The sequence below is a fragment of the Haemaphysalis longicornis genome, unplaced genomic scaffold (assembly GCF_048455015.1).
Source record: "Haemaphysalis longicornis isolate Haplotype H1 unplaced genomic scaffold, Haemaphysalis longicornis Haplotype H1 scaffold_12, whole genome shotgun sequence".
Classification (NCBI taxonomy): domain Eukaryota; kingdom Metazoa; phylum Arthropoda; class Arachnida; order Ixodida; family Ixodidae; genus Haemaphysalis; species Haemaphysalis longicornis.
The window spans coordinates 103,866,068-103,893,041 of NW_027526225.1; the positions used below are offsets into that span (position 1 = coordinate 103,866,068).

Consider the following 26,974-nt stretch of genomic DNA (forward strand, 5'->3'; position numbering starts at 1 on the left):
GCTTCCGCTCGTGTGCTGCTGTCTATCTAGTGTGGGTGCGGTTGCGGTAACTGCAACCTGGTTGTCCTGCAATCTTTTGGGTGCATCTGTTGCGAGCTTGATTCAGTTCCTCTCGGATATCCGCCGTAGTTGCTGGGAGCCCGGCAATGCGCTACTCGGGCGAGTTCATCTGCTCTCCCATGGAACGCCAGCGTGACCCTAAATCCAATATATCTCCCCAGAGGCTTAGATGTATCTAAACAAATGAGCCGAGATTTGGGGGTGCATCCTGATGTTATAATTAGGCAGGCGTTCTTACTATTTGTGTATTCATTCAGGGGGTGGGTTGTTGACTGAGATGCGATATTGGCTTTCCTATAGCGTAGATTTCTGCTTCTTCTGCCTTGTGAAGCACATGTTGCTCTTAGTGTAGGATCGGTTGAATGTGTCCTAAAATGTTGTTGCCCATGTGTTGTTGTCTAATGCATCGTCTGTGTAGGCGTGCAATTGGTCCAGCTCCCTCTTGGGTGTCTTTTTAAAGTAATTTTCTCTTATGGATCTTCTTTCCGTGTGTTGGATTGGATCCCTAATTAGTATGGGTGCGGTCCTCATCTTTGGCCAGTCTTGTGGTTATACTTTCGCAATGGGTGGGACCCATTGGATGATCATGTAGCCTAGAAAGTCCAGGAATTGTCAACCGGCTGTGCATTGGTTCAGCCGGACCAGTTGGTTGGGCTTGTGAACAGCAAGTATTGCGTTCACGGTCACTGTTATCCCCATTTATTCAGCGACTTTATTGCGCGCACTGATAGAGTCCTCTTGTTGATGTTGATGTCTTTGGTATGTTGATGCCTTTGCAAATAAGGGTGTCTATTTTTTAAAGCTGCGTCTTGGTAAAATTGGTTTACGGGGCTGCATATGTAATTCGCGATGTGACGTGGGCTCGTACAGCCTCAGAAGGTCTTCTCTTTAAGCCCCCTCTTCGTCTTGGAGATCCATTTCATGAATTTAAGCGCCGGCTGCTCTCCTTGCTTCAGTCTCTTATTCGTTGTGGCATGTTCGCCTCTGTATTTTTGGAAGTAATGTCCCAGTGCTTTGATAGTGGACGGAGTTGGAATATTGTTGCCTTGCAAGGGTAAGTTAATTGGAGGCTGTCTCCACCGTCTGTTGTATACGGTTAGCAGTTCTGTTTTTTCTGCAAAGCATGAAAGTCCTATAGTTCTTGCTGCTTGTGCTCCATTGAGTGCTTCAAATGTGTATGGGTGATTCAGTTGTGCTCGGTATGGTGATGTCATCCGCATATACGAGGTGTTTGATGCCCTCCACTTCTGATAGTGCCCTATGATTGCATATACGTTTTAATGCGCCGACGGTACACAGGCGATGAGGAGCGCCGTAGTAAATGGCTCCGGATTAATATGACCACCTGGGGATCTTTAAAGTGCGCCTAAATCTCGAGCAGACGGGCGTTTTGGCTTTTCGCCTCTATCAGAAAAGCAGACGCCTCTGCCGGGAATCAAACCCGTGTCCTTGGGATCAGCAGCACAACGCCTTAGCCACTGAGCCACCGCGGCGGGTGATAGTGGCCTATGAATCATTTGTGTGGCTAAGGTGAAGAGAGTTGAGGATAGCATTGTTCCTTGAAGAATTCCCAGCGGCGGGTAAGGCATTGGTCCTGTTTTGTGATACCCCACTGCTATAGTAAGGATTCTCTGCTGAAGGAATGGATTAACGTAGTTATACATATTCGACTCGCATTTTGTCGCCGCTAGCTCCAAGCATGATGTCGTGGTCAACACCGTCGATGGCGTTCTTGAGATCAACCGCCAGGATGGCTATGAGTTCTGCCATAGTGTGTTCTGCCATTGCTTCCTCATGGATTTCAAGGAGTGCATCCTGTGTCCATAAATGTTGCCTGAAACCTGGTATATTCAACAAATTATGTACATTTCTTCAGGGTAGTTTTGGAGTCGCTGGAGTACCATTCGTCCCATGAGTTTGCCTACGCTTGATGTGAACGTTATTCGTTGCAGGATGATTAAAGCTACTGACTTTCTTTGCTTAGGGTTGCATATCATCTTGCCTTCTTTCCATGCGATATGGAGCGGTTAATTGTCTGCCTGTCCACACATCGTTCTAGTTGTGTAGGAGGAGTCGGCGATCTTCATCCCTGAATTCCTGAGACACGGCATGGTCATCTTGCCCGGCCCCGCTGCTTTGTTGCCAGTGCTTTTACTTATTTCTGCGTTTAATTAGGTCAGGGTGAACTCTTCATCGAAGAGGGAATTTTCTGGACCGACGTATGCTTGTTATTCAACTTGTACACGAGGAGCTACGTAAGTTTCCTTCATAGTTTGCAGTAGCTGTTCGGTGTCTTCAAATGTTTGTGTTGGTAAATTTTATGCGTTGACATAGTGTTGGTAGGTTCATAAGGGCTCTTGATGGGGGCTTTTAGCAGGGTTCACGTTTTCCTCATTCCCATCGTGCCTTGGAACTTGTAGAAGGTTTCCTGCCCCTGTTCTTTGTATGCTTTGTTAGTGTACTCACAAATTTGTCGATTTAGCTCCTCTATTCGCTTTCTTGGGTTGCTCTTTGTCTTACCTTGCTTCCATAGCTTGATTAAGCTATTGCGTGGTATCTCAGCAGTTTACAATGTGTCTATCTCCCGGTCCTCCGTTTTCATATTGCGTGATAATCTTGGTATGTAAGCGCACAACATTTAGCAGCTGCCGGACCGATCTTTAATGCTATGATGGGATTGATTAATGCGCTCTTCAGGAACCTTGACGCGAATGCTCTTTTTCTTCCACTTTACCCGTTCAGGAAAGCTTTTGATTTTTACTCTGATGACGGCGTGGTCGCTCCCTGGATATTCTTGAATATTGCACTATTGCACGTCTTCACCGCTTGATGTTAGGGTTAGCTCTGGCATTGTCTTTTTTTACTGAGATGACAGAGTGCGTTGGCAGCTGTAGTTCATTATTTAGAATGTACTGCTGATCTATAATCTCCCTGAAGACGCGCTGACCATTCTTTGTGATTCTAGATTAGCCCCGTGCTGTGTGAGATGCGTTGAAGTCCCCCAGTAGTACGTGCTTGCTCATGTCGTTTGAATGGTGCATTATTGTTTTCATATCTGTTAGGTCATCCTTTGATGGGCTGTAGAGGCTAGTAATGTTGGTCAAACGCCCGTGTGTACGAGATTTCGGCGCACGTTAAAGATCCCCAGGCGGTCAAAATTAATCCGAGCCCTCCACTACGGCGCGCCTCATCGCCTGCGTTGCGTCGGCGCGTTAAACCCTACAATCAATCAATCTAGTAATGTTGGTCACGACTTGATCCTATGTTGAACGTTAGGTTGCTGCCATTAGTGACTTCTTGGGATTCTAAGAGATCTCTGCGAGTTAATGTTCCTATCTTCGGGGATGCCTGATTCGTGGTTAGCCCAAAAGCTTTGGGTTGTTACCTTGCTCTTGCAGAGCAGTGATGTCTGGAAGGAGCTTGTTTCTGGTGAACCATGAGTGGATATGTCCTTGCTTCTCCTAGAAAGCTGGACAGTTGAACTGAAAAATTTGTAAATGAGTCTTACTGTCCACTAAAGGGACACACAACAGATTTTTGTGGAATTCGGATCCTGTCGCTCATATGAAAGCCGGCGTTTTATGGTAACCCCAAAGAATTTCCTAATAAACAGGCGGAAAAATTTTAATTTTGCACTAAACTTTCTGAAGTGTCAAAACGTGACACTACCGCACGTGTCCAAACAACCCCGTCGGTTTCAATGCGTGATTCAAAACCCGCATAAATAAAAAGGAAGGACTGCACATTATTGTTGCTTTAGCCGGGGATAAGGTTTTACACACCTCTTTTCATATCACGTACAGTTGAAAGTATGTTGCCCCACCGCTCCCTGTCATGGTTGGCAGCCTTCCTTTTGGCAGGCCACGTATGGCTCGTAGATCTAAAAAGTCCGGTTCCAAAAGTTCTAGGACACCATCACCAAAAACGTCTCGGGATTAAGTGTTTTAACTGATGCCCTTTCATATCGGATAGGAAAATATACTCGACAAAAATCGCTTGTCTGTCCCGTTAAGTTTTTGCCTAGTCATGTCGAGTTGGCGTCGTATGGCTTGCATTATTTTTTGGACCGGGAGTCACTGGTCGACACATTTTGTGGCAGCCCTGGATTCCGTCGTGTGGGCAATTTCTGATACTCGTTGGCTCACGCATAGCGCCTTATAGCGCATCTCCGTCATAAACTATTTTAAGGTGCAATTTAGTGCTACTAACATTACACTAGTGCTTGTTTCATCGGTTTACCTGCGTTTATTTTCAGGTTTGCTTTAGTCATTCTCCTGATCGTTTCCATAGAAACGCTGCCTACGAGCTGTATGTCGGGAAGAAGTGGGGAGTGCTGTACCTACGTGCTGATGGTACACTTGCGCATTGTAGATCGGGGCTTTGAGTATAGTCAGATATAGTGTGGGCACCCTGTACGTTCTGTTAGTTTGTTTGTATAAAGGTGACTTGCTCACCTTTTCGAGCTGCTGCTGTTTGCTGGGGTAGGTCCTCTTGTCGCGCTCTTTTTCTCATCGTTGTTGGGTTCCTTGCTTGGTTGTCGTTGTCCAGGAGCCAGTTGATCTTGATGTGATTGCTGAGGGCTGCTGGTTGCTTGGTTGTCTGAACTTAGGGTGGCTGCTGGGGTTTTTCTGAAAGCTGCTGTTGGCTTCTAGGTGACGACGACTCAGCGGCGTGCTTGCATTATTGAGTCATGGCTATTGCCGTAGCACTGCGTCGTCTTCGAGTTTCTTTGAGCAGTTGAAGTTGTCCGAACGACTTATTGCTTGGGAGCTCACACAATTGGTAATGTACGTTTGAACTTCGCCCTTGTTGGTGTATTAGCAGTTGGGGCAGCGAGAAGTCGTTGCACGGGTGCACACATCAGCTCTGTGTCCTGGGCCGAGGTATCAGAAGCATATTTCTGCATTGGGACGCTGCAGTTTGGATTTTTCAATGGCGCCACCCAGGCTCAGTGAGAAGGATATGTTCCCTCAAAAGTTATAGTCGCCATAGTGGACCCTCCCATCATTCTTGCTGCGACAATGTCGAGTTCTGCTCGGCCGCTGGATATTCCCACAGCGAGTTCATCCTGTCTTTAGTTGGCCCGACCTAATTGCACGAAAGCTCATCATCTCCGGCGCACACCACTCGCTTGTTGCCCATCAATACTTACGGGCTCTCCTCTTATTAATAAAGGCTCTTCATCGACACCTCCCCGTTGCGCCCCTCCCCCCTCTCTCGGTCTTCACGCTAATCGTCTTGGACGCCTGGGATCCGACAAATACCTACGCGTAAGCGATCGTGTCGTTGCCACCGCCGCCACCGCACAAGTGCACACAACCGCATTAGACCCTGGTAAGAAGAAAAAAAACACACACGCACAAAAATGCTTTTCTGAAAGCCAACTTTATGGATAGCTTCGTGGTGAAGTCAACTTTGTAGCGAAAGGTAAAGCAAATCAAACAATTACCATTGATGCAAGGGATGATGTTACCTGCTCGTACTTGGCTCTGAGCGTGCAACCAAGTCCTGTCAATCACATGACATCGATAAGTTGCGAACATAAAAAGGCCGCCCCAAAGACAGCGCAAGGGCGCTGCGACATACACTGGCTCCAAAAGTGTCATTTGCGGGAACAGCAGGCTCAAGGGTATATTGTGACTGGAACAGGTGACCCTTCCAGTTTTCTCGCCCGACCCACTTTCCGGGAAATCACCGCGCTGACGTCACTGCAGGGCTTTGCAGTAAAGTACAGAGGGTGCGAAGCATTACAATAGATCCTGCAGTTGTGGATAAATCGAAAAGAGCAGAAGCAGACAGGCTAGGAGAACGAATAAACATTCATTTGAGCAAGGGGGTAGTGGTGCAGGGATGCGGTCAGCCCAGGAAACCGCCAGCCTACGCTGATTCCGGAGCTCGTTTTACCAGGGCATTTTGAACTTCCGGCGCCGAGCTGATTAGTGCAGATTGATAGTTTTAGCACTCCGTATGCTCCGTCCGTTCGATTTGTACCGTGTTGGCCAGGACCCGACTATAGGTACTTACAAAATCGCTCCGGTAGATTAGTTCCGCGGGCGGGCCCTCACCATGACCGCGCATGCATTACGGTGAAGAGCGTCCTCCAAGCCGTGCCCCCGCACGCAGGTGCAATCCGGTCCTGTTCAACGCAGTACTAACGAACGAACGGAACATACAAAGTGCAAAAACTCCCTAATGGTGTAGAGATTATGGGGGCAGGAGTATTGCGAGATGATACGCCGTAAGGGGAAAGTTGCAGCGCGGGCAGTGGTGAGAAGAGGGATGGAGATATCTTCGACACTATTGTGTTATGGTAAAATGTTTCTGTTTGCAGCCTCTGGTATCTGTGTGCTTGGTAGTTTGATAGTGATAGGAGTGGAAAAGGACATGTTCTTCTCATAAGTAGGATTGATAGGTGTTGCACTGTTGGCCAAAGGTTCCGTCCCACTTGGGGTTTCCTATAGAGAAATTGGGAATGCCAGGATATGAAAGTCGCGGGCGGAAGCACGAGCTGCCTCTTTCCCGACGAGGCGTGAGTGGCCTGGGGCCGGTACAATAGTGATTTCGACGTCGTCTTGAAGCTTTTTTAGGATTGGAAGATCCTTGGGCGAAGCTAGCCAGATTTGATATAGGCAACAGGCAGGTTAAGTGTCTGTGATTATTGTGAGGTATGGTTCGTTGCGGTAAGTGGCGGTGTCATGAGCAATGCCCATTGCCTCTGCGGCGAAAACTGAGAGGTGAAGATATGAGGCCGCGGTGGCTATGTCTCCTTTTGGGGTGGGCACCGCCAAAGTTGTGATGAGATTTTAGCGACTCTGTGCGATCTCGGTTACCTTGTGTTAGTCATCCCGTATTTCCTGGTGAGCTGTGAAACAACTGTGTCGGGTCGTCCCTTGCTGAAGGCTGGATGTACATGTGCTTTGGAACAGGCGCCACTCCGTTTCCTGCGAACGTCTGAAGGTGGTTGCTCGGGGAGGTCATCCGGGTTTGGTTCGGGAATTCCAATTTCATAAAGAACCTTTCTGCCGGTCGGTGTTAAAAAAATTATTTGTGCCAGCGGCGACAAGCTTGTGGCTCGGTCATCCCCTCCCTGCGTTATCTCTGCTTCTGATTATTCTAAGTGCCATACAATGTGTCCTTATTCTAATATTTTCCGACAATTAGCGCTCTATTAGCGCGACTGGAGACTCGCCGCTTATCAAGCAGTGCCCGAAGCTTCGATGTTCAATCCTGCCATGCCAACAAACGTCTTTTATCGTTTTTACAGAATGGGGTTATCAGCATTACCAATGCCGCGCTCGGTGCATTTTTGTCGTGCTCATAAATGCACGCGCGCTGTTTTCGGGTGAACTAAACCGCGCAAACAAAGTCATTCAAATACTTGCTCGATAACGCTTAGTCCGCAGCCACCGTTCCGAGCAGCTCACGCGTAATTACATGGAGTTGTTATCCCTAAATCAAGCAGCAAGGAGACTGTAGAGCACTATGTCGGGGCGAGAGAAAGGAGCCTCAGGCAGGACGACCGTTCCTATTTTGTGCACATCCTATTTTGTGAGCACAGGGAGATCCCGTGACCTCGTGCGCTTGCGCGCCCGCGCAGCCCGTCACGCCATGTCGCTTGGGCAGCCGCGCGAGCTGCGGCGCTCGATCGATGTCGCTGGAGCTGCTGCTACAAGACTAACCCGGGCATGCGGTCCGTTGCGTGCATTCATTCATTCAGCCTCCTTATCAAAAAGGGGAGGGCATTGATCATTTATTGCGTAGAATTCTTTGCCTTAGCATTCTTTGCCACAGCCAGGACCGTGTAACGCCTTGCATTTCCACAACAACGCGGATTTCGCGGAAATTCAACCTGCAATCGTTTAATAGCGCAAATGGAGATAATTGGCAGAACGAAATTTTGAAAACGTGGGAAAATTAAAATACATAAAAATTACGGAAAATGGCGAACCGAGTAACGCCCTGAATTTCCAAAATAACTTACTGTTATGAGCAATATGAAGGAGAACACAGGAACGCGTGGCAAACAGCCTCGAAACAGATTCGGAGCGATGAGCGCATGGCGCTGTGAAAAAATTACCAGTGGCTTAGCTCGGCTACGCCAGAATATACGTATAGCCTCAGCTAAGGTTCAGCTGGTTATTTTTAGCTTTCCTGGTTGTCTAGAATTGGCTTGATTATCATGCTTACTGCTTCTTCAATGACACACGCACGTTATACGCATTATGTGACACATGTATATTTATCAAGCTGCTCTGGCGCAGCGTCACCAATCACCCCAGGGCTAAGCTGGTTCCGTAGGCGCACGCCGGTGTTGCTGCGACGCACGAGCCATCGGTTGCACATCCGGCAACCGCTCGCTTGTTGATCAAGTGCACCGGGCCACCACGTGCGGAACGGAGGTCGGCGAAGACGCTTGGCGCGTGGGTTTTGCGTGAGACGCCGGGCAGCGAGGAACGGGCAGCGAGGAGAGTATCACGGCTCTCCAGGAGCCACGCGAAGCTGCTAAACCTCGGTCAGTGTAGCTCACGCTACAAAACAAATGGGGAAAGGATGGCGCTCGTCCACTAACTGTTGGCAATCCCACCACGCTGGCATTTCTATTAAGCAGCAGCTTACGTAATTTCGCCGATAATATGGTATCGTCCGACAGCCGATAAGACGCACGGCGGGAATGGGAACAGTTGTTAGAACAGCGTCCCCTTTCCACTTTGTTTCCGACGGTGGCCGCTGCGTATCACTCATAGCTAGGTCTGAGGGTGTTTTCTACCCTTTCCTGTGTTCCCTTTCATATTGCTCATAATAGTACATTTCGCGGAAGTTCCACGTGTTCTCGTTATAATAGTGTAAATTGAGATAATGTGTCGGACAAATTTTGTAAAAGCTAAAAAATAAGAAAAATATACAAAAATATACGAAAAATGGCAACCCGTGTAATGCCCTCGATTTCCACAATAATGCAGATTCCGCGGAATTACAACCAGCAATCGTTTTAGTAGCGTAAATAAATATAGTGGGTAAAATAAAATTCTGAAAAACTAGAAAACAAGAAAAATATTAAAAATACGAAAAATGGCGAACCCTCTACGCCCAGTATTTCCACAATAGTGCAGATTTGGCAGAAGTTCCAGCCCTAATCAGTATAATAGCTTAAATGGAGAGAATTGGACGGGCAGGCTTTAAAGAAACCCATGAAATTGACTCTAAAGAATTTACACTTTTGGCAAGTGGCATAAGAATGCTACGCATTAATAGACATTTCTTTGAATTTCTTCAGATTTTTTTTCTTGGACTCCTGCTGTCTTATCCAGTTTTCAAGTGACAATTTATTTTATTTATTTGTTTATTGCGGCTTTCTGTTCAATTGGACGCCCTGGGTGCACGACCCGCTGCTCAACAGTGTCAGCCAGTTGTAAGTGCATTGCCACTAACTAGATTAATTTTGTTCTTTTTGTTTCAGGCCAAGATCAAGTTGAAAGAATTGACTGCCAAACCAACGCAACATCTACCAACTGCCCGCTCGGCAAAGTTTGCTCGTAAGCATTTTCTCACCATGCGCCGAGAGCTAGAATCTGCATTGAACGCCCTGCACATATGTGCTACGGTTGCACGGATATTCACCTCAAACCAAAAGCCTGCGACACAGGGGTCGGTTTGAAACAACACGGAGATAAGCAAATAGCATGCCTATCTCACAGCCAGACCTAAGCGGAGGGACCTCTTTCCAAAATCTCCGGCTCTGTACTGGCTGAGCACATACTCCAACATTAACAACCACAAGACGCCAATTAAGCGATTTACTTAACACGCAACACCTGCTCCTAGAACAATAAAGTACTATTCCTTTCATATGTAACCCCTATCCCTTCTAGATAGACGAGAACTGCAAAAAGAGGAAAAACCGCACCTTCCTCACCAATCCGCAATCACAAATCACCAGAAATATACAATCCATCACTTTTTTTGTCCCTGGTAATGCTTTGAACTTCAGAAAAAAAGGGGTTTCCAACTGCCAAGAGTTTAGAGAAGATATTAACCAGCACTTGACATTAAGCAAAGTCACAGTCCCTCAATACTTTTGAAACACTCTGGTAAAATTATGTAGAGTGGGCGGATTTAATCCAATACTGAAAGTACAGCAAATGGCATTCGAGTTTATTATATAGCAGAAAATTGACGGGATCAATACATCGTGCACGTATGGCGGATGTATTATATTATTGCGTAGCTTTCTTTGCCGAGTATCCCTACAGTCAGGACTGTGAAACGCCCTGATTTCCATAAAAATGCAGATATTGGAAAAATTCCACCTACAGTCGTTAAATTAGCATAAATGGCGATCGTTTGTCGAACTAAATTTTGAAAAACTAAAAAAATTTAAAAAATACGGGAACTGGCGAACCGTGCAACGCCCTGCATTTCCACAATAATGCAGATTTCACGGAAGTTCCACCTGCAATCTTTAGAATATTGTAAATGAAAACAATTGTTCGAACGAAATTTTTAAAAACTATCATTGTTGCTATAGGTGTGAGCTTGTTACATTTTCTTTTTAAGATAATCATTGGACATCACCTTGGAGGGGTACACGATATGACGTGCCTTTCTCGTTCCGAGCCAGTTTTTTTTCAAGATTACGGCGGACGCTGGAGTTTTTTTGCCACTTTTTGGCCAATCTCTTAAGTGCGTATGCTTGTCTTGAGAAACGTGCACGTGGCACGCTGGGAGGACGCCGAGATTGAGGCACGAACACGCACACACGACCGCTTGGCATTTTCTTGTTTTTTTAACGTCCGGGAGGTCACCGCAATCTTAACCGATCTCCCTAAGTGGGTATGCTTGGCTTCACGAACGTGCGAAGGGGACGCTGGGCGGTCATCGCGAGGCACGCACACATGAGCGCTAGGCATTTTCTTGGTTTTGTTAACTGCCGCGTGGTCGCCGCAAGGCCCGCGCGCTCGGCAAGTTCTTGGTATTTTTATCTGCGGACATGAAAAATTGCGATTTACTAAACAGCTTTGCTGTTAAAAATACCAACAATGGGGACCCGTTAGAGGCCCTACATTTCCACAAATATGCAGATTTGGCGGAAGTTCTACCTGTAACTGTTATATTAGCGTAAATTGGGATATTTGGTCGAACAGAATTTTAGATGATGATGAATAAACTTTATTGGAGAGCAGGTGCTGATGTTAGGGCACCCGCCCGGTGGGAGGCTTCCTTAGTCTGGGATGCCTTGGGCTATGCTGGCCATCCCTGCCCTCTCCACTAACCGTCGCTGGTGTGGAAGGTCGGAGCTGGTCAGCAGCTCCACCCACTGCTCATAGGTAGGGTTGGGGTTAGATGTGAGAAAAGGGGATTGCTGGCACTCCCATACAATGTGGTCCTACTGATCCAATCAAATCGGATCCAGTTTGGAGGCGGGGAACTTGGGAGCAAGTTCAAAAGTTGAAAGAAAGCGCTGATGCATCGGAAGAACAAAGGTGGCTAGCCACCTTAGTAGTACCGTTTCACTGCAGTGCCGTCTATATTCTGTGTTTCTGTTGTGTGGACAGATATTTCTGTAGCATCTCTGCGAAGCAGCTGCTATCTCAACGACGATCGTTTGCGCAATCTTCATCATGACGGCGAACGCTGGTCAGCGTACGACATGCCAACCCATGTTGAACTGTCAGAGTTCTGGCGCGAACTGCTCTCTTCAAAGATTTTATTGAACACTGCCGATTCCCATTGTGGGAATCGTTAGAAAGAAGCGTCAAGCGATAAGGGTAGTGGTCATACAAGTTTCCTGACTTTGCATAACTTGTCGCAAAAAAAAAAAAGGAATTTCCAGTTGAGAAAATTGGCGCTCTATTCGTGCTTCCCACGTGTTGAAGTAAAGTCAAAGTGCACAATTATGACCATGAACAAAGGACGTACCAGCTGCAGACATCGCGCATTTTTGCAGACGAGTGGTTATTAGGGCAGAAGAGCTGCTGTTCGCGCGTTGACTGCTGTGTCTTTGCGCGCCCGCGCATAAACTGCACCTCTGAGCGCTCGATTTTAATCTCGTAAAACTTAGGCGGTCTCACAAATATGTACAAAACAGCCACGCACTTCTCAAACCTTAGCCCTACCTCCTGACAGTACGGGCTTGCACACGCCACCCCACTAAACCACACACGCAAAAGCCGAGCTACCTACCATATATCATTGGCACGCACAATGATATGTTTCAGTTCATGATACATCACACGCTAGAACCAGGGTATTTTTAATTACTTCGGGCACCGAGAAGTGACAAAACCCCATGTAAAAGTATACGATGTTACTTATCAATAATGAAACCTCGGCATCCTATTCTTGGTGACCCTTGGTGAGCATTGCTGAACACGCCTGATTCTGCATTGAAGATAGCGTAATGGCAGCCAAACCAGGTAAATACAGAGCTTCAGAAGCATGCCGTTGGACAATCCTAGCAGTTTGAGCCGTTTAACAGCACGCTACTTAGAGGACTGGCCACGTTGGTAATCCCATGAGGTTAAACTAGCATGAATAAAGACAGTAACTACAAAACAACACATGTACGAATTCTGAATGCGGCGTCATTTTTTTTTTTTGGCTAGCATGAATTTTGACAAACCCCCTTATCTGTACTTCAAACGAAAACTATTTTCGCGTTTTTACCGTCTGGCAAAACATGCAGGCGCTCAATCCACTACTAGTTTTCGTAACATAGTTACAATGATTTGCAAAATTTTTGCTTAAACATTGCTCATAAGACATCGGAGATTTTCAGAAAAGTGGAAAAAATGGTTGTGCCTGTGTTTATTTGTAACACGTGTTCTCTATGGCTTTAGCTTGTTGCAATGAGAAAAATCAATGGTGCAGTGATTGGTGACTTTAAGGTTTTTTTGTGCATTTCACTCATAAATCAAATGTGTTATATTTCAGCTTCTGAGCCCCTCTTTCACACCTTCATATATTAGGTTGCTTCACAGCTATATCCAACTGAGTATCCATATCACTGAATTAAATCAACAGCCTGAGGTCAGATATTGCTTCAGGATGTGTGATTCACTGAAAAAAAGCTGCTGCACTAAGCTGTTGCCCTAAGCAGCCCGGGTACATCGGTGATCTGTCACCCATTTCTGGCTCACAGACAGAATTGTAAATATATTGGTGTTTGCACAAAACATGCAAAAGAGAGGGTTTTTTCTTGACGGGAATATTTTATTGGTCTATGACAGTGAGAGTAGTTCCAGTTCAAGTAAGGCAGGGCTAGAATGACCTATTACACTCGGGTTACACATGATTTACACTTGTAGATGGTGCGGAGGATCTTACTTTGGCTTGTCTCACTAAGTAGTTCTTTATCTTTCCTAATCTCCGAAATATTTGGCTCTGGAGCAGCGATTAAATTCCAGTGGCATGGATTGACTTGTTAGAACGCCTTCTGAGGACACTGAAGATGTTTCTAAGTTGAGCTCGGTGTTGCACATCAGTTGTTATGAACTGAATTGCAGTGCCCTATTTGCACGATTCTAACGAGCACCCTAATTGTAATTCCCTGGCAAGTTTACTTAGGAAAATTTAAAGAACTAATAATTTGACGCCATGTCTACCGTGCATATGCAAATGAAATAAAATCACGTACCTCTCTAGACATTCTATTTGACGCACGAAACCTCGGCAGCGAAAATACGTTGCGCCTGGGTTAGTTAGTGTCCATGGGGATGCTGCTGGTCGCTTTAACGCCGATTTCTACTAGTAGCCCGATTGTAATACGCATGTATATTTGAAGGCTGTTTTCAGCAAAAAAAGATGTGCGTTCGAATCATGAAAATGTGGTACATATTTGTCCCGGAGTCTTACTTGGTATGAAAACAAGTGTTCCTGTGCGTAATGCAGCCATTTGTATTCCAATTTTAGGGTAACATGTCCAGCCGATTGTCCAAAGAAAGTTACAGTGTACGGAACACAATTTTACCGATACGTAAGTTTTGCATGTTTTTGCATGTGAGTGTGTATGTCCTGATCTTAAAGATTGCATTGCGTGTGTACGAAGCTTGTGGCGATAAAAAGCAAAGGAGGGCATTGCCAGGAAACATAATCCTGTGATAGTGGGTAGCCTTCAAGGTCAAAGAAAAAAGATTGTTTTGTGAGGTGGGAGAATTGCATTGCTTGCTACCGTGCATGACAAATTGGTGTTTCCCCACTTGAGTGCTGCATCTCACTTGAATGAAATCAGTTTCCATTTTATGCATGCGCCTATATTTTCTAACTTCGAAAGTTTGCATCGTATGAGTAGTTGGATAAAAAATGAAAGAATGATTAGATAAGCAATTATGGCAGAAACGAGTGAAGGCACTATCAAGCGAAGCTCCAATTTTTAAAATAGTAGGTGGGCTAACGTTCCCATTTGTTGGATATGAAGTTAAACAATTCACTTGCTCAATTTTTAATTCCATTGATTGCTAGGGTATTTTTTGTACAGGTACACAAGTATACACCGGTAGACATAGGTGTTGTAGGATTTTTCGTCATTATGTTGGAATTAGGAAAAGTAACTACACCGGGGTATTTTCTTGGTTCTGAGCACCCTTGCACCTTTAGCTACACGCATAAATCTTCTCAAAAAGTTTGTGTTCTAAGGAACAATCTGCTTCAAATCTAAGCGACACTCCTCGCTTTAAGCATTATGGGTGTTTGTAAAAAAAGTAGGTGTTATTTGGGAAAATTTGGTAGTTAAGCTTAGAAGCAGGTCACAATGCTGGTCACAAAAAAGAAAGTTTGTAACTAATCCTAAATTTGTCTACTATGAACGGTATTGTGCAATAAAGTCACTTTACTGAAATGGCCAGCAAAGAAATCGATTCACACTGAATTTTTCTGAGTGGGGGAATCGGAAAACTGGAAACACTTCATGATAAATTTGTGGGAGAAAAAATAAGATGGCAACATTTTCGCAGTTTTATATCTTAAACGCTTAGGATAATGCTAACCTGTGTCATATATGCTATGGAGCTACAGTCTTACGTTTATTCCGGTCATGTGTTACAGCTGTTAGAAGTGCAGTGTCTTTCGTAGTAAAGCTCCTGTAAAAGAGGTATCCGTCTGTAAAAGAGGTTATTGATATGATGTCGTGCAGATAGTAAAACATAGCATATACTTTTAGGTTAAAGTATTTCGAATATTTGTAAGTTTATGTTGTGATATCTTGCTTGTTTTTTTGTAGGTTATTTTTAGTGGGTATGAAACATCAGTTTTCATGCAATCATATGCTTACCTTTAATTTCTATTTTTATTCACCTTGACTTGATCCTTTCTGCAATTTCAGCATATTTTTGAATTACTGCAATCATTTTGCCATTAGGAGGCATGAAGTGATCGTCTTTTGTTTAGTTACAGGTGTTTGGAAGAGATGAATCGAAAATATTTTGGCAGCTGAAAAGGAACAGTCCTTGATTAGTTTACAGCAACAATATTATCACTGGTTTATAGTTTGTCGCTTCACGTTACTGCTGCTGGGCAGCCGTCATTGTAACGAGAATTGCAAGTAATTTTGTGTAAAATTTAGTAATGACAAAGTTACAGAGTGCATCGCATTGCCAGGTTGATAAAGGGTCATCTATTCGAAATCTCTGTTTCACTTTATGTTTGAGAAATTGATTGCTACGTAGCATCTGAATGCAGTGTGAGCAGTAGCTGCTGTATCTGGTGATGTGGCATGTACACCTAAAATGACTACTGGCTCTCCGCAGGACTCTCCAATCTGCGCTGCTGCAGGCCATGATCTACGATTGTCCCCCTGGAATGAAAGAAGTCTCAGTGTTGCATTCATAAGATCAGACAGAAAACTCAGACGATATAAGGGATCATATCGTAATGGATTCACATCGCTCAGGTAGGGTATATTCCAAGATTGCCGGATCTGATTTTTTTGCCAATTATGGTCATGTGCATTCACAAAAGGGTGGCTGTGGTTATCAGAGCTGTTCAGTTTAGCTCTCACAATAACTGGTAGACGCATGGTACTGAGCAGACACGTTGTAGGTGCTTCCTGTGTTTCGGCAGATTGTTTTACAGTGAAGCATTTTAAGATGGACGTCCATGTTTCTTTGTGGCATCGGCGTGTACACACACAGTCACCATCATTGTTGTCGCTGCCTTTGTTGACACACGATTTATCAAGAATTTACATAACACCCGTTCGTGGTGAAATTTGCCTGTATTCGTACTCAAGGCTCATTATCTCTGTCCCAATTAAAGAGCACAGCTGGGAAAGTTGGTATAAGCGCTCATTCTCTCCGTTTGGAGGTTATGTGCTTAACTCGGTCCTCGGTCAGAGGAATGGTATGTTTTCGCTTCGTATTTACACCTTCACTTGTTTGACGGAGGGTTTAGGCGTATAGTGCTTTATGCACTCCGCAGTAAGAAGTAAACTTTGTACTGTTGGAGGATTTACCGGAACATAAACCGAATGAAACTCCTCGTCTGGCTTTTTTCATTGGTAGTGGCTATTATCACAGCAACCGTGAGAATTACCGTCAGACATTTTTCGTGGCAGTCGCCTCTCATAAGCTAAGCACGCTACCCGGAGATTCTATGACATAAACATTCCCTTAAAATCCACTTTCGCAGCTGTCTCCGTAGCGCTGTGGAGTAGTTCTTGGTTTTAAACATTGGGATCTTTTTTGACCTTTCGGAATTTTTCCGTCACCGTGACTTTGTTATTGCTTTTTCACTCTGGTTTTTAATATACCAAGAGATCGACACACAGGACTTCTAGAATTGGTTGAAATACGTTTAATATCGGTGGTGTTCTGTGTAGTTGGGCTGGGTTAGATTAGGTTTGTTGCATTTGGGCCATATTTGGCTAAGTTACGACGCGTTCGGTTAGCCTATGTTAGGGTCGGTGAGGTTATGTTAGGCTAGGTTACGTTGGGACGTAATATTATTCAGCAAATTTTAGGCTACCCAGCTTTTATGGTAACTGCCGTGCGAATTTCCCGGAGGAAATTCTCACGGTTGCTGTGAGATGCGACGAAGCGTTTTTAATTTACGGTGTAGTATTAGTACCTTGTCTTTTGACACTGTATGTCTCTCTTTTGCATAACAGCATCGTCTTTGAGCCGAACTTCAGATACCAACTCAGAATTAATAATTGTAAACAGAATTTGTAAATAAACTCTGGGACACCACATATCGTCAAGTCCCCTCTACAATGAAGCTGTCATGGGACCAGTTACATGGGTCGTCGTGGCTCGATCATGCACAAAAATGCTTTGTGGCAAAGCTAAGGTTATAACAAAAGATAATGATAGGCACAGCGGAACTTTGCTTTATTTAGAGACTGGACTATTCATACCTGCCATTTTGTTTGATAGAGAGGGATGCTTCAATTGCCCAGGAACTTGCATTTACAAAGGTGGGTTTTAAGTAATCCACCTTTTAAATAAACCCTGTTATGAACCAAAAGTTCCAACGGTTTACTTTACGGACCAGGCAGAAATGGGCAGTTGGCATGTGGACAACACATTGGGCAGCCTGTGGATTTCTTGACTCTGTAGGATGATGTACTTAGCTAAAGCTCAGGTTTATATTTTGCGATAGAATTCACCAACTTGAGCTCATTGTTGAAATAAAAAAAACACGTGACACAAGTCCCTGATGTTTCATTTGGGTTTAGTAGCATTACATTGATACATAGACAGTGCACAGATGCTACCGCATCCTTGCTCAGTTTTCTTAAATTTGCATTTGTTTTTAGCCACCTTAAGCATAATAAACAGTTTTTCCCGCTATGTCATTCAGTGAATGCAAAGAACGCCTCAACATGTTGCTGCCTTATGTTTTCGAACTTTCCACTGTAAAGCACATTTTGCTGTATCAGTTCCACTGTTCTATAGACTGTAGCCGTTTATGTAAACTTTCCTTTCCTGGAAATATGCTGTTGGCAAGGGGCACATTTGTATCTTCTGTACTGTGGATCTCTTGAAAGTGCACTGGTAGTTTTGCACACGTGGATGGCCATGGCAACACATGAGTGAACAGAAGCCAGTCCTATTACTACTTTAAACGTAGTGATCGCATTCGGTGCGGGCCATTGCCATATTATGTGGAGGACACTCCAATGCGAAACCACGCCACTGCACTATTGAAGGAAAAGTCCAGATAAATTACTTTAACTTATACTCAGGAAGGTTGTTTTTACAACTGTTGGATGTGATATCTTTTGTTTTTTACCGGACACTGCAGCACTCGCAGTACCCATGGGAGTAGCGCTACAAAATTTCGTTCGATGTTTGGCAGGCACTAATATTATGCATTCTCATCTCCAACATTCCCAAAGCCTAGCAATGTAGTTTGTGACGTTCAACGCGCCTCCTATCTTTGCAGTGCCCAGTTTCTTCATCCTTAATATTAGATGCGAAGCATCTCATGCTCGGGGCTGTGTCCCTCCCTCACTCGTTGTCGTTGTCCGCCGTCCGCAGTCTTCTGCGCATGCGCCTCTCTTCAGCCCCGTCAGTGTTTGGGCTGACGTCATGGCAGTCCACTATAAAAATAAATAGTTAGGCGGCGCACGGTTTCGATTCCACGACTCTCCGGCCGCAACGGGAAGTACGTGGCGCTCTTCCCACTGCACTACAAACCGAGCCGGGAGCATGTGCTACGAACGCGCCTTATGTCCTTCACTCATTCAAACTACGTTAAGAAGCTACTGATACAACGAAGGCACGCGAACCTGAACGTCAACGAAAACGACGAACTGAAATCTAATGGGAACTTCAATTGACCCAAATGCTGCTTCGCATACTACTCAGGGTTCCCCAACGAGAAGATGGTGTAATTTTTTTCTTAATGCTATCTCCTTCAATGCGAAAACTGGGAGTTCTCTCAATTCCTCTCCAGAACGTTTATCTTTATCACACCAGTCATTTGCTTCCAGTTACCTCAAAGGCACGAGATTTTCATGATGTACATTAACACTGATAGTTATGATAAATTGACAGCGCTGGTTACCTTATGAGAATAGCGTCCTGAAGCAAGCTTCATTATGGACTTATTTCTGACTTGAATTTGCTAACATTTTGTTTTTATTCTGTTATTTTTGGGGAACACTGCCACATGGCTCGTTTGTTGTTTAGGTTACAAAGAGCGGGCTCTTTTTGTTTACATCAGCTAAAATCAGCTAAAGTCAGCTTTCTTTATCCAAAAATGTCTGTGAAGTGAAACTTTATGAACGTTGTGTAATTCATTATATTTTAATTATATTGGCTAATAGTGTTTGATTCTTCATGTCAGTAATCGTGAGAATTTCACCAAACTGTTTGTACCTCTGAGATTTCCTCTTATACAGTGACAGCTCGTCAATTCAAACTTCAGTAATTGAAATTTGAGGGGCCCTGAAAGAGGTTTTGCGAATACATGGGTGTTCACATTTTCAGGTGAATGAATGTCCTAGTAATCGCGCCTTTCAGGACCGCTTTAAGGATTATTCGACCTGCCGAGCTCCCATAGAAGTCTATGTATAATAAATGGCGTTGATTCGAAAGCGAGGGGCCTCCACCGCAGATAATGCGAACTATGTGCCACCGTGCTGGCAGCTTGGGGCCTGGCCCACGGCTAGAGAGAGAGAGAGAGAAACACTTTTATTGAGTCCTGTGGTCAGCGGTACGTCGTGGCCGCCGGTTGAAGCCTGGCGGCGACGGTGGCAGCTCTTGTGACCAGGTGTGTTTGCAAGTCCAGGTCCGAGCTGCCCAGCGCACGCTCCCACTGCTCATCACTATTTACATACGGGAAGGGGTCTTGGGGGCATGCCCACATAGAGTGGACAAGTGTTGCGGGGGCGCCACAAAGGAGGCAATTCGGTGAGGGATACTGATCGGGGTACATTCGATGGAGTACTGCCCGGCAAAAGAGTGTATTAGTTTGCAGGAGTCGCCAGAGGCGTTCCTGATAGTTGGTGAGCCCTGGATGAGCGGGGGGATAATGGCGGCGGGCGAGGCGGTAATGCACGACGATGTCGTGATAGGTAATTAGTCGGTCCCTCGCGGATCGGGCACCATGGTAGGGGGTGATGCTAGCCCCGGCACGGATAGTAAGCCCTCGTGCCACATTGTGGGCCGCCTCGTTCCCTCCCAGACCAGTGTGCGCCGGGGTCCATATGAGTTCGACCGTAGAGGTCGGGGGATTTTTGAAGAGGATTTTGGATGCCACGAGGGAAATTGACCCACGGGCGAAGTTTTGAATGGCCGTTTTCGAATCTGTGATTATAATTGTTGGAGTAGGCCGGGTTGTTAACGCAAGTGCTACTGCAGCCTCCTCCGCCACCGCTGGGGAAGTGGTACGCACGGTAAGAGAGGTAACCGGGGGGCTATCCGGGCTGTTGATGGCTGCGAGGGCATAGCCATCGTGATGGCGGTATTCTGCCGCGTCAACATACATGATGTCTGGGCGGATTGGCAATTTCTTCGCTAGTGCCCGCGCTCGCTCCTCCCTGCGAGCCCTGTGGTGCTCGGGGTGCATGTTCCGTGGGAGGGGACGAACCCGGATACAGGCATGGATGGTTCTTGGAATGGAGACCTTCGGGTCGGAGATCTCTGGTGCGCGGATACCCAAACGTTTTAGAATGTGCTCACCAGTGGAGGTAGTTGAAAGTCGGCGGAGTTGGCTGATGTGGTGGGCTTCAATAAGCTCCTGAGCCGTATTGTGGATCCCTAGGCGTTCAAGTCTGGCAGTGGGTGCATTCTGGGGAATTCGTAGTGCTGCCCTGTATGCCTTCCTAATTAGAGTATCAACTTTGGCCAAATCCGCATTGGTGACTCGGAGGTAGGGGAGGGAATAAGTAATCCGGCTGATGACAAATGTCTGTACGAGTCGTAGCCTGTCCTGTTCTTTGAGTCCATGATTTCGACCGGAAATTCGTTTAAGGAGTCCAATTGTTTGATTTACATGGGAACTTAATCTTGAGATATATTGCGTGTTGCCTCGGTTGCGCTGTATTACCAGCCCTAGCACTTTAAGGGCAGGCACCTCTGGGATCAGGTGGCCATCTATGGAAACTGCGATGTTTGGGGGGCTTCGCGATCCGAATTTAGATGGTAGAAGGAGCAGTTCGGATTTGGCGGGTGAACACGCAAGGCCTGCCAAGAGAGCCTCTTCGGCAACCGCTTGGGCCCCTTGCTGCAAGGTGTCCTCAATTAGTGCGTCACTACCGCCTGTTACCCATAGCGTTATATCGTCCGCATACAGACTGTAGTGAAGGTGGGGTATTACTTCTAGGCGTTTGGGAATATTAAGAATAGCCAGATTAAAAAGGAGGGGTGATAATACTGCCCCTTGCGGAGTACCAATGGAAGGAAGAGTGATAACTTTCGATTTAATATCTCCTACTTGAAGAAATGCCGTGCGCGCCGTGAGGAACGCACGCACGTAATTGTAAGCGCGTTCTCCAGGGGCAATAGATTCTAAGCCGCGCATGATGGCAGCGTGCGCTTTTGTGAGGTCTAGAGCCAATATTGCTGCTGTGTCGCGCTTGGTAGTAGGTGTTATTACGTCTCGAGATAATTGTAGCAGGACGTCTTGGGTGGATAATCCGGGCCTAAAGCCAATCATTGAGTGCGGAAGAGCATCAGTAGATGTAAGGTGGAGCGTGAGGCGAGAGAGGATGATGTGTTCCATGACTTTACCTATGCATGAGGTGAGTGAGATGGGTCTGAGGTGATCGATGGTAAGAGGCTTCCCGGGCTTCGGAATTAGGGTGATCTGGGCGTGCCTCCATGCCTGGGGGAGATAACCGAGCTTCCAAAAGTGGTTAAAATAATCTGTAAGAGCCGATACGGAGGAGTCGTCCAGATTACGGAGCATTTTGTTTGTTATTCCATCCGGCCCCGGCGCTGACCCGGGGCGGAGATGCAGGAGGGCGCTGCGTACCTCTGCCTCTGTAATATCGGCATCAAGATCAGTATTGGGTGGTCCTTTATATAGTGGGAGCTGTTGGGTGTCACCAGTGGGGACATATAGAGAGCAAACTTTGTCTAGTAGTTCTTCGTTGGTACCAGGGAAATTTTGTGTGACAATTGTAAGCCGATGGGTCTGCTCGGTCTTCGTGCGAGTGGGGTCTAATAGATGCCTGAGGAGGTACCAAGTGCGTTTCATTCCGAGGTTTCCCTTCATTTGATTACAAATTTCACGCCACTGATCTTGGGCAAGCTGGGCGGAGTACCGCTCAATTTCATCCTTGAGGCGGGATAGTTTAGAGCGCAGTTTTCTGTTGTGCTTTTGTTTGCGCCATCTGCGTTGTATACTGCGGTAGGCAGACCACAAATGTTGTAGGTGGGAATCAACCATATCTGAAGGAATGTCTGGATCTAGCACGATACTTGTGTGCCGAGCATCTTTAAGAATTTGCTGAGTCCAATTGTCTAATCCCGAAGTACTAATTTTGGGGGGATCAAGAGTTTGTCGTACTTGTCGGAAGTTGTCCCAGTTCGGCAAAAAGGTCTGCCGAGGGCGGCCGCGCACGAAGCTGGCTATGGTCACATCCGTTTGGAGGATGAAATGATCACTTCCTAATGTGTCAGGAGTGGAGGTCCAACATGCGTGTTTGACGTGATAAGTGAGGGTGAGATCGGGTGATGAGTCACGCTGCACACTATTGCCGATCCTAGTTGGAATCGACGGGTCCGACTCTGTAGTAAGACGATGTGCTTGAATATGATCCCAGAGAAGTCTGCCCTTGCGTGTACAATGGTGGTATCCCCAGGCTGTATGTGGCGCATTAAAGTCGCCTACTATGATAAGCGCATGGGGTCCAATAGTCTGTTTTGCAAAAGAGAAGAGGAGATTAAATGTATGCCCTGTTGCCTTCGGACTGCTGTACACATTGAGGATGTACAGCCGCTCAGCGTCTCTTTTGTTCGGAAAGAGAGTCACCAGATCGTGAGGAACCGCGATGCCATCAAACTGTGTGCGTTCAGCAGGAATATTACGATCAACTAGTACGGCTGTTGTGAGGTTGCCGTTTCCCTGAAATGCCTTATAGCCAGGGAGCTTAACTAACGAGCCTACTTCTTGTAACGCGATGACCGTAGGGGGAGTTTCCGTTGCCTGAGTTAGAAGTTGCAGGGCTTGTCGTTTTTGCCGATACCCCCTGCAATTCCACTGCCAGACCCGAATGGGCCGCGGGTTCTTCTTATTCCCTGGGGATGTCATAATTAAGGGGGAGGGCCGGATTAGGATTGCACAGGGTATTAATTTTGTTCACGAGCTCTTGAACGCTGTTCCGCAATTCTAAGCGTAAGGCCTCTACGTTAGCATGGACGTTGGATATGCCGGCTTGCAGGGCTTGGTGAATATTCGAGCACTCGGCTTTTTGCTCCGTCAGCGCCTGCTTACAGGAGACCTCAACCTCAGTAATTTGGTTTTGGAATTGCTCGTCCGGTGTAAGGGGAGATTCAGAGGAGGGCGAGTCATCTGAGACCGCCTTGCGCTTAGGGGGAGGAGGGGTGGGAGAAGTGGGGTCCTCTTGCCTAGGGGATATTAGCGACTTGAGAGCTTGGTTTTCTTGTCGCAGAGCCGCATTCTCTTGGCGGAGGTGGGATATTTCAGCCCGGATAGCATTGAGTTCCCGAAAGATATCCAGTGAGGGGCTAAGGGGAGGAGGTTGGGGATTGATTGACGAGCAGTGGGCAGGCGCTACCGGGCAGCTCACCTGGTGGTCCGGGGTGGCTTGTTGTCCACTTGGAGACGCGTGCTTATGCTTTGGCATGAAGTCCTTGTGGTTGGCCGGCTGGTGGCTTGAGGGGAGATCCTTTCAGGGGACCTTGGCGGCCGGAGGGCCCAGTTTGCAGCAGTGGTGGGAACTCTTGTGTAACACTTTGTCCATAGGTAGATAAGGCTTGATCACCCGTTGTGACGATTTGGGCGTATGTAGGTGCCCGCCGTCGTGGCTGATATCGACGTGGGCAATCAGCCGATCCGGTGACGTGGGGGCCTTCACAGACGATACATCGTGGGGAGCAGTCATGGGGTTCGGCGGGGTTAGCGGTGCCGCAGCGGGGGCAGCGGGGGGTGACTTGAGCATTGGGGCACACATCTTGTCGGTGTCCCGTGGACCAGCAGGCATAGCACGCTTCTGTCTTGCGGCGAAACGGCTTGCATCGGTAGAGCGAAGACCGATACCGAATCCAAAAAGGGACTTTTTGACCATCAAACAGGATCTGGGCCATGTTTGACGAGTTCAGTCGCTTGGCGTCAAGAATGTGGAGGCCCGGATTGTAGCTATATATGCTGTCGAACACTTTCTCAGGTGTGTCATCTTCTGGGATATTAAATATGACCCCGACTACGCTGTTGGCCGGGGCTGCTACGTGAGCAGAGACCTCGTATTGCTTCTCGCGGACCGTCAAGGAGGTCATACTTGCGTACTTGTGGGCACGTTCCTCCGATGGGGTGCTAATGACGAGGTAGTTAGCGGTTTGCTGCACTCGAACTTGGTCCTCACGGTTCGGAACAACTTGAGCTTGAACCTGTATTGCGTCGGCGAGGGTAGCCTGGGCTAGCGACGCAAGGGCCAGGCCGCCTCGGGGACGAAGAACAATCTTGATATCAGTTGCCGGGAGTGGCGTCGCCGGCGGTGTGCGCTGAACCGGTCGCTTGCGGCGGGATTGCTTCTTGGAGTCAAGTTCAGGCGGACTTATTTGCTGGGCCGTGGCCTGAGCAGCCGCGCGTAGGACATGCTGCCGGTGCCTGATGGTTGCCCAGCCTGGTCGTTCGAATTCGGCGGGGTCCATTTCTTCCCCTTCCACGGTGTTCTTCATGACTGGGTATTACGCGGTGGCCGTGCACGCGCCAGAGCGGCCGGTGCACGAGCGCAGCTGCGGCGGCGACGATGAGGCGAGCGAGGGGGCTAGGCCTGATCAGGCCTAGCGAAGCCGACGACGTGGTGTGGGCTTCGGGCACTCCGAACTAACCTTCTGGTGGTTCGATGACCGAGATGATGGTGTCCAGGTGATCCGCGCACCTTGCCGGTTACCGTGGAACCCCTCTCGATGGCGTGGATAGCGATTACCCAGCGTAAGGGCGGGCGAAACTCGGAGCCGATGCGGGGGGCTTGTGCATCTTGCGGCCCCCTAGCGGGAGAAACTCCACGGCTAGAAAAATGCACCTGCTAGAGAAACGCAAACACGCGGCTGCATCACCCCCGAAAAAGGTTAAAAGCAATCTAAAACACCCATGGCAGGCCTTTTTGTAAGAAGTTTTCCTCGGGACTACATCAATGTGGAAATGAGTTGAGGGTTTGGGGCGGGCTGAGAGGTGGCATCATTTCTGAGGTAAGGGTGAACACGGCTCTTAAAACGGCTTCCTTTAATTGTTAGGTAAACTCTAGGATACTTGTGAGTCTGGCTACTTTTTTCCCACTGATTTTAAATATCCATTATTTTTTGAGTAAGTCAGTATGTTACCAAGATAATTATACATAATTAGTCATTTTTGGACGAAGAAACGACAAAACAGTGTGAGTCATTGAACTGTCCAATGCTATAGACACCGATTAGGGCAATAAGAGAAGCAGTTTTTTTATGTACCACTGGGAACTTATTTTACAGCTCATTAAACCTTGGTGGCACCAGTGGCAGAGAACTATTTCGAATGCCCATTTCAAACACGAATGTTTAATGAGTGGTAAAAATAGTTCTTCGCGGTGCATCAAAAAACAGATTCTCATCTGTTTCACTCACCAGGCTTCATAGTATTGGAAAATATAAAGATTACAGTTTTACGCCTAACACTGTTTTGTCTATTGTTCTGCCATAAATGAATTATTCTCTCCAATTATCTTGGTAACTAATTGACTGACGCAAAAAATAATGGCGTATTTGCAATTAGTGGGGGAATAGCACCAAGGCTTCCCCAGTTGACTTTAAAAATAAAAGAAATTATTTTAAGAGCCATGTCCCCACTTAAACGCATGCAACCTGTCGCCGCCAGAGAGCACGAGGAGGGTGCGGACAAATCACCGGTGCGGCCATCGCTCGGCAGTAATGACCGGGCTGAATGCTACCCGTCTCTTTTTTCCGTTTTGGAGTATACATTAAATGGACGCCTTCAGCTGCACTTGCCCATTCGAGAAAAAGAGTGCTGGCTTTCACATTCAAGTACAAAACGGAGCCTGCAGTCGCGGGCTTTCTCAAGCAATTAATTGTTGACATGCTGGACTGATTCCCAATTGCATTGTACGGATTTTGTTCCTTACTTTTGTTAGTTCAAACCTTCATTAATTCCAACTGAAGTGACGTCCCCTTGCAGTTTGGATTAACGATCTTTGACTGTATTAGTATATAAATATTAAAAAATGTTGCACTTGTGCATATGGCCAAATGAGGGCAAAAGAACATTGATATGACCCAGTTTTGAAATGTCTTATGGGACACTGAAAAAAGCAATCTTTTACTTCTCTTTATTTTTTAGTGCAGAGGAGCTGGATGAGCAGAATACACATAAGGGATGGTACTCCTTTATTAGCCCACGTATTACAGGTAAGCCAAGTTTTTCATGTTTTGAATTCTCGGGCTGAGATATGCAGCTTACTCATGGCATTCACACAGTTCTATGTTGCTTCCAGAATCATCATGCTTACAAGTTCGTTTCGTCCTTTTCTTTCTCTGCAGAGCCTATATTTGACCTTACATCCGTCCATGTGCATTACCGTCATAGACCTAATGAAACCCACGTGCAAATCTGCTTCGGGCCGCCTGGGCGCCAGGTTACTTTTTCTCACTTTGGCCGCACCTTGTCACCATACCCCACACCGACTGAACATGATGGTAGGTGTGGCACTTTGCTATCTGCTCCTCTGCAATCTTTCTCTTTATTAATATTGTAAACAGGTACAGGATCTTCCATAAAACAGGGGGGAAGCAGTAGCAAA

General features: G+C 46.5%; 1 protein-coding gene across 1 annotated transcript in view; it reads left to right on the forward strand.

Moving 5' to 3' along the window:
- LOC144163155 (protein sidekick-1-like) overlaps positions 1-26,974 on the forward strand; it is a 147,295-nt gene that overhangs the window by 15,570 nt on the left and 104,751 nt on the right. The window contains exons 2-6 of the mRNA XM_077693975.1: positions 9,518-9,593; positions 13,969-14,032; positions 15,801-15,943; positions 26,515-26,582; positions 26,715-26,870. Coding sequence (XP_077550101.1) covers positions 9,518-9,593; positions 13,969-14,032; positions 15,801-15,943; positions 26,515-26,582; positions 26,715-26,870 — 507 coding nt within the window. The remainder of the gene's footprint in view (positions 1-9,517; positions 9,594-13,968; positions 14,033-15,800; positions 15,944-26,514; positions 26,583-26,714; positions 26,871-26,974) is intronic.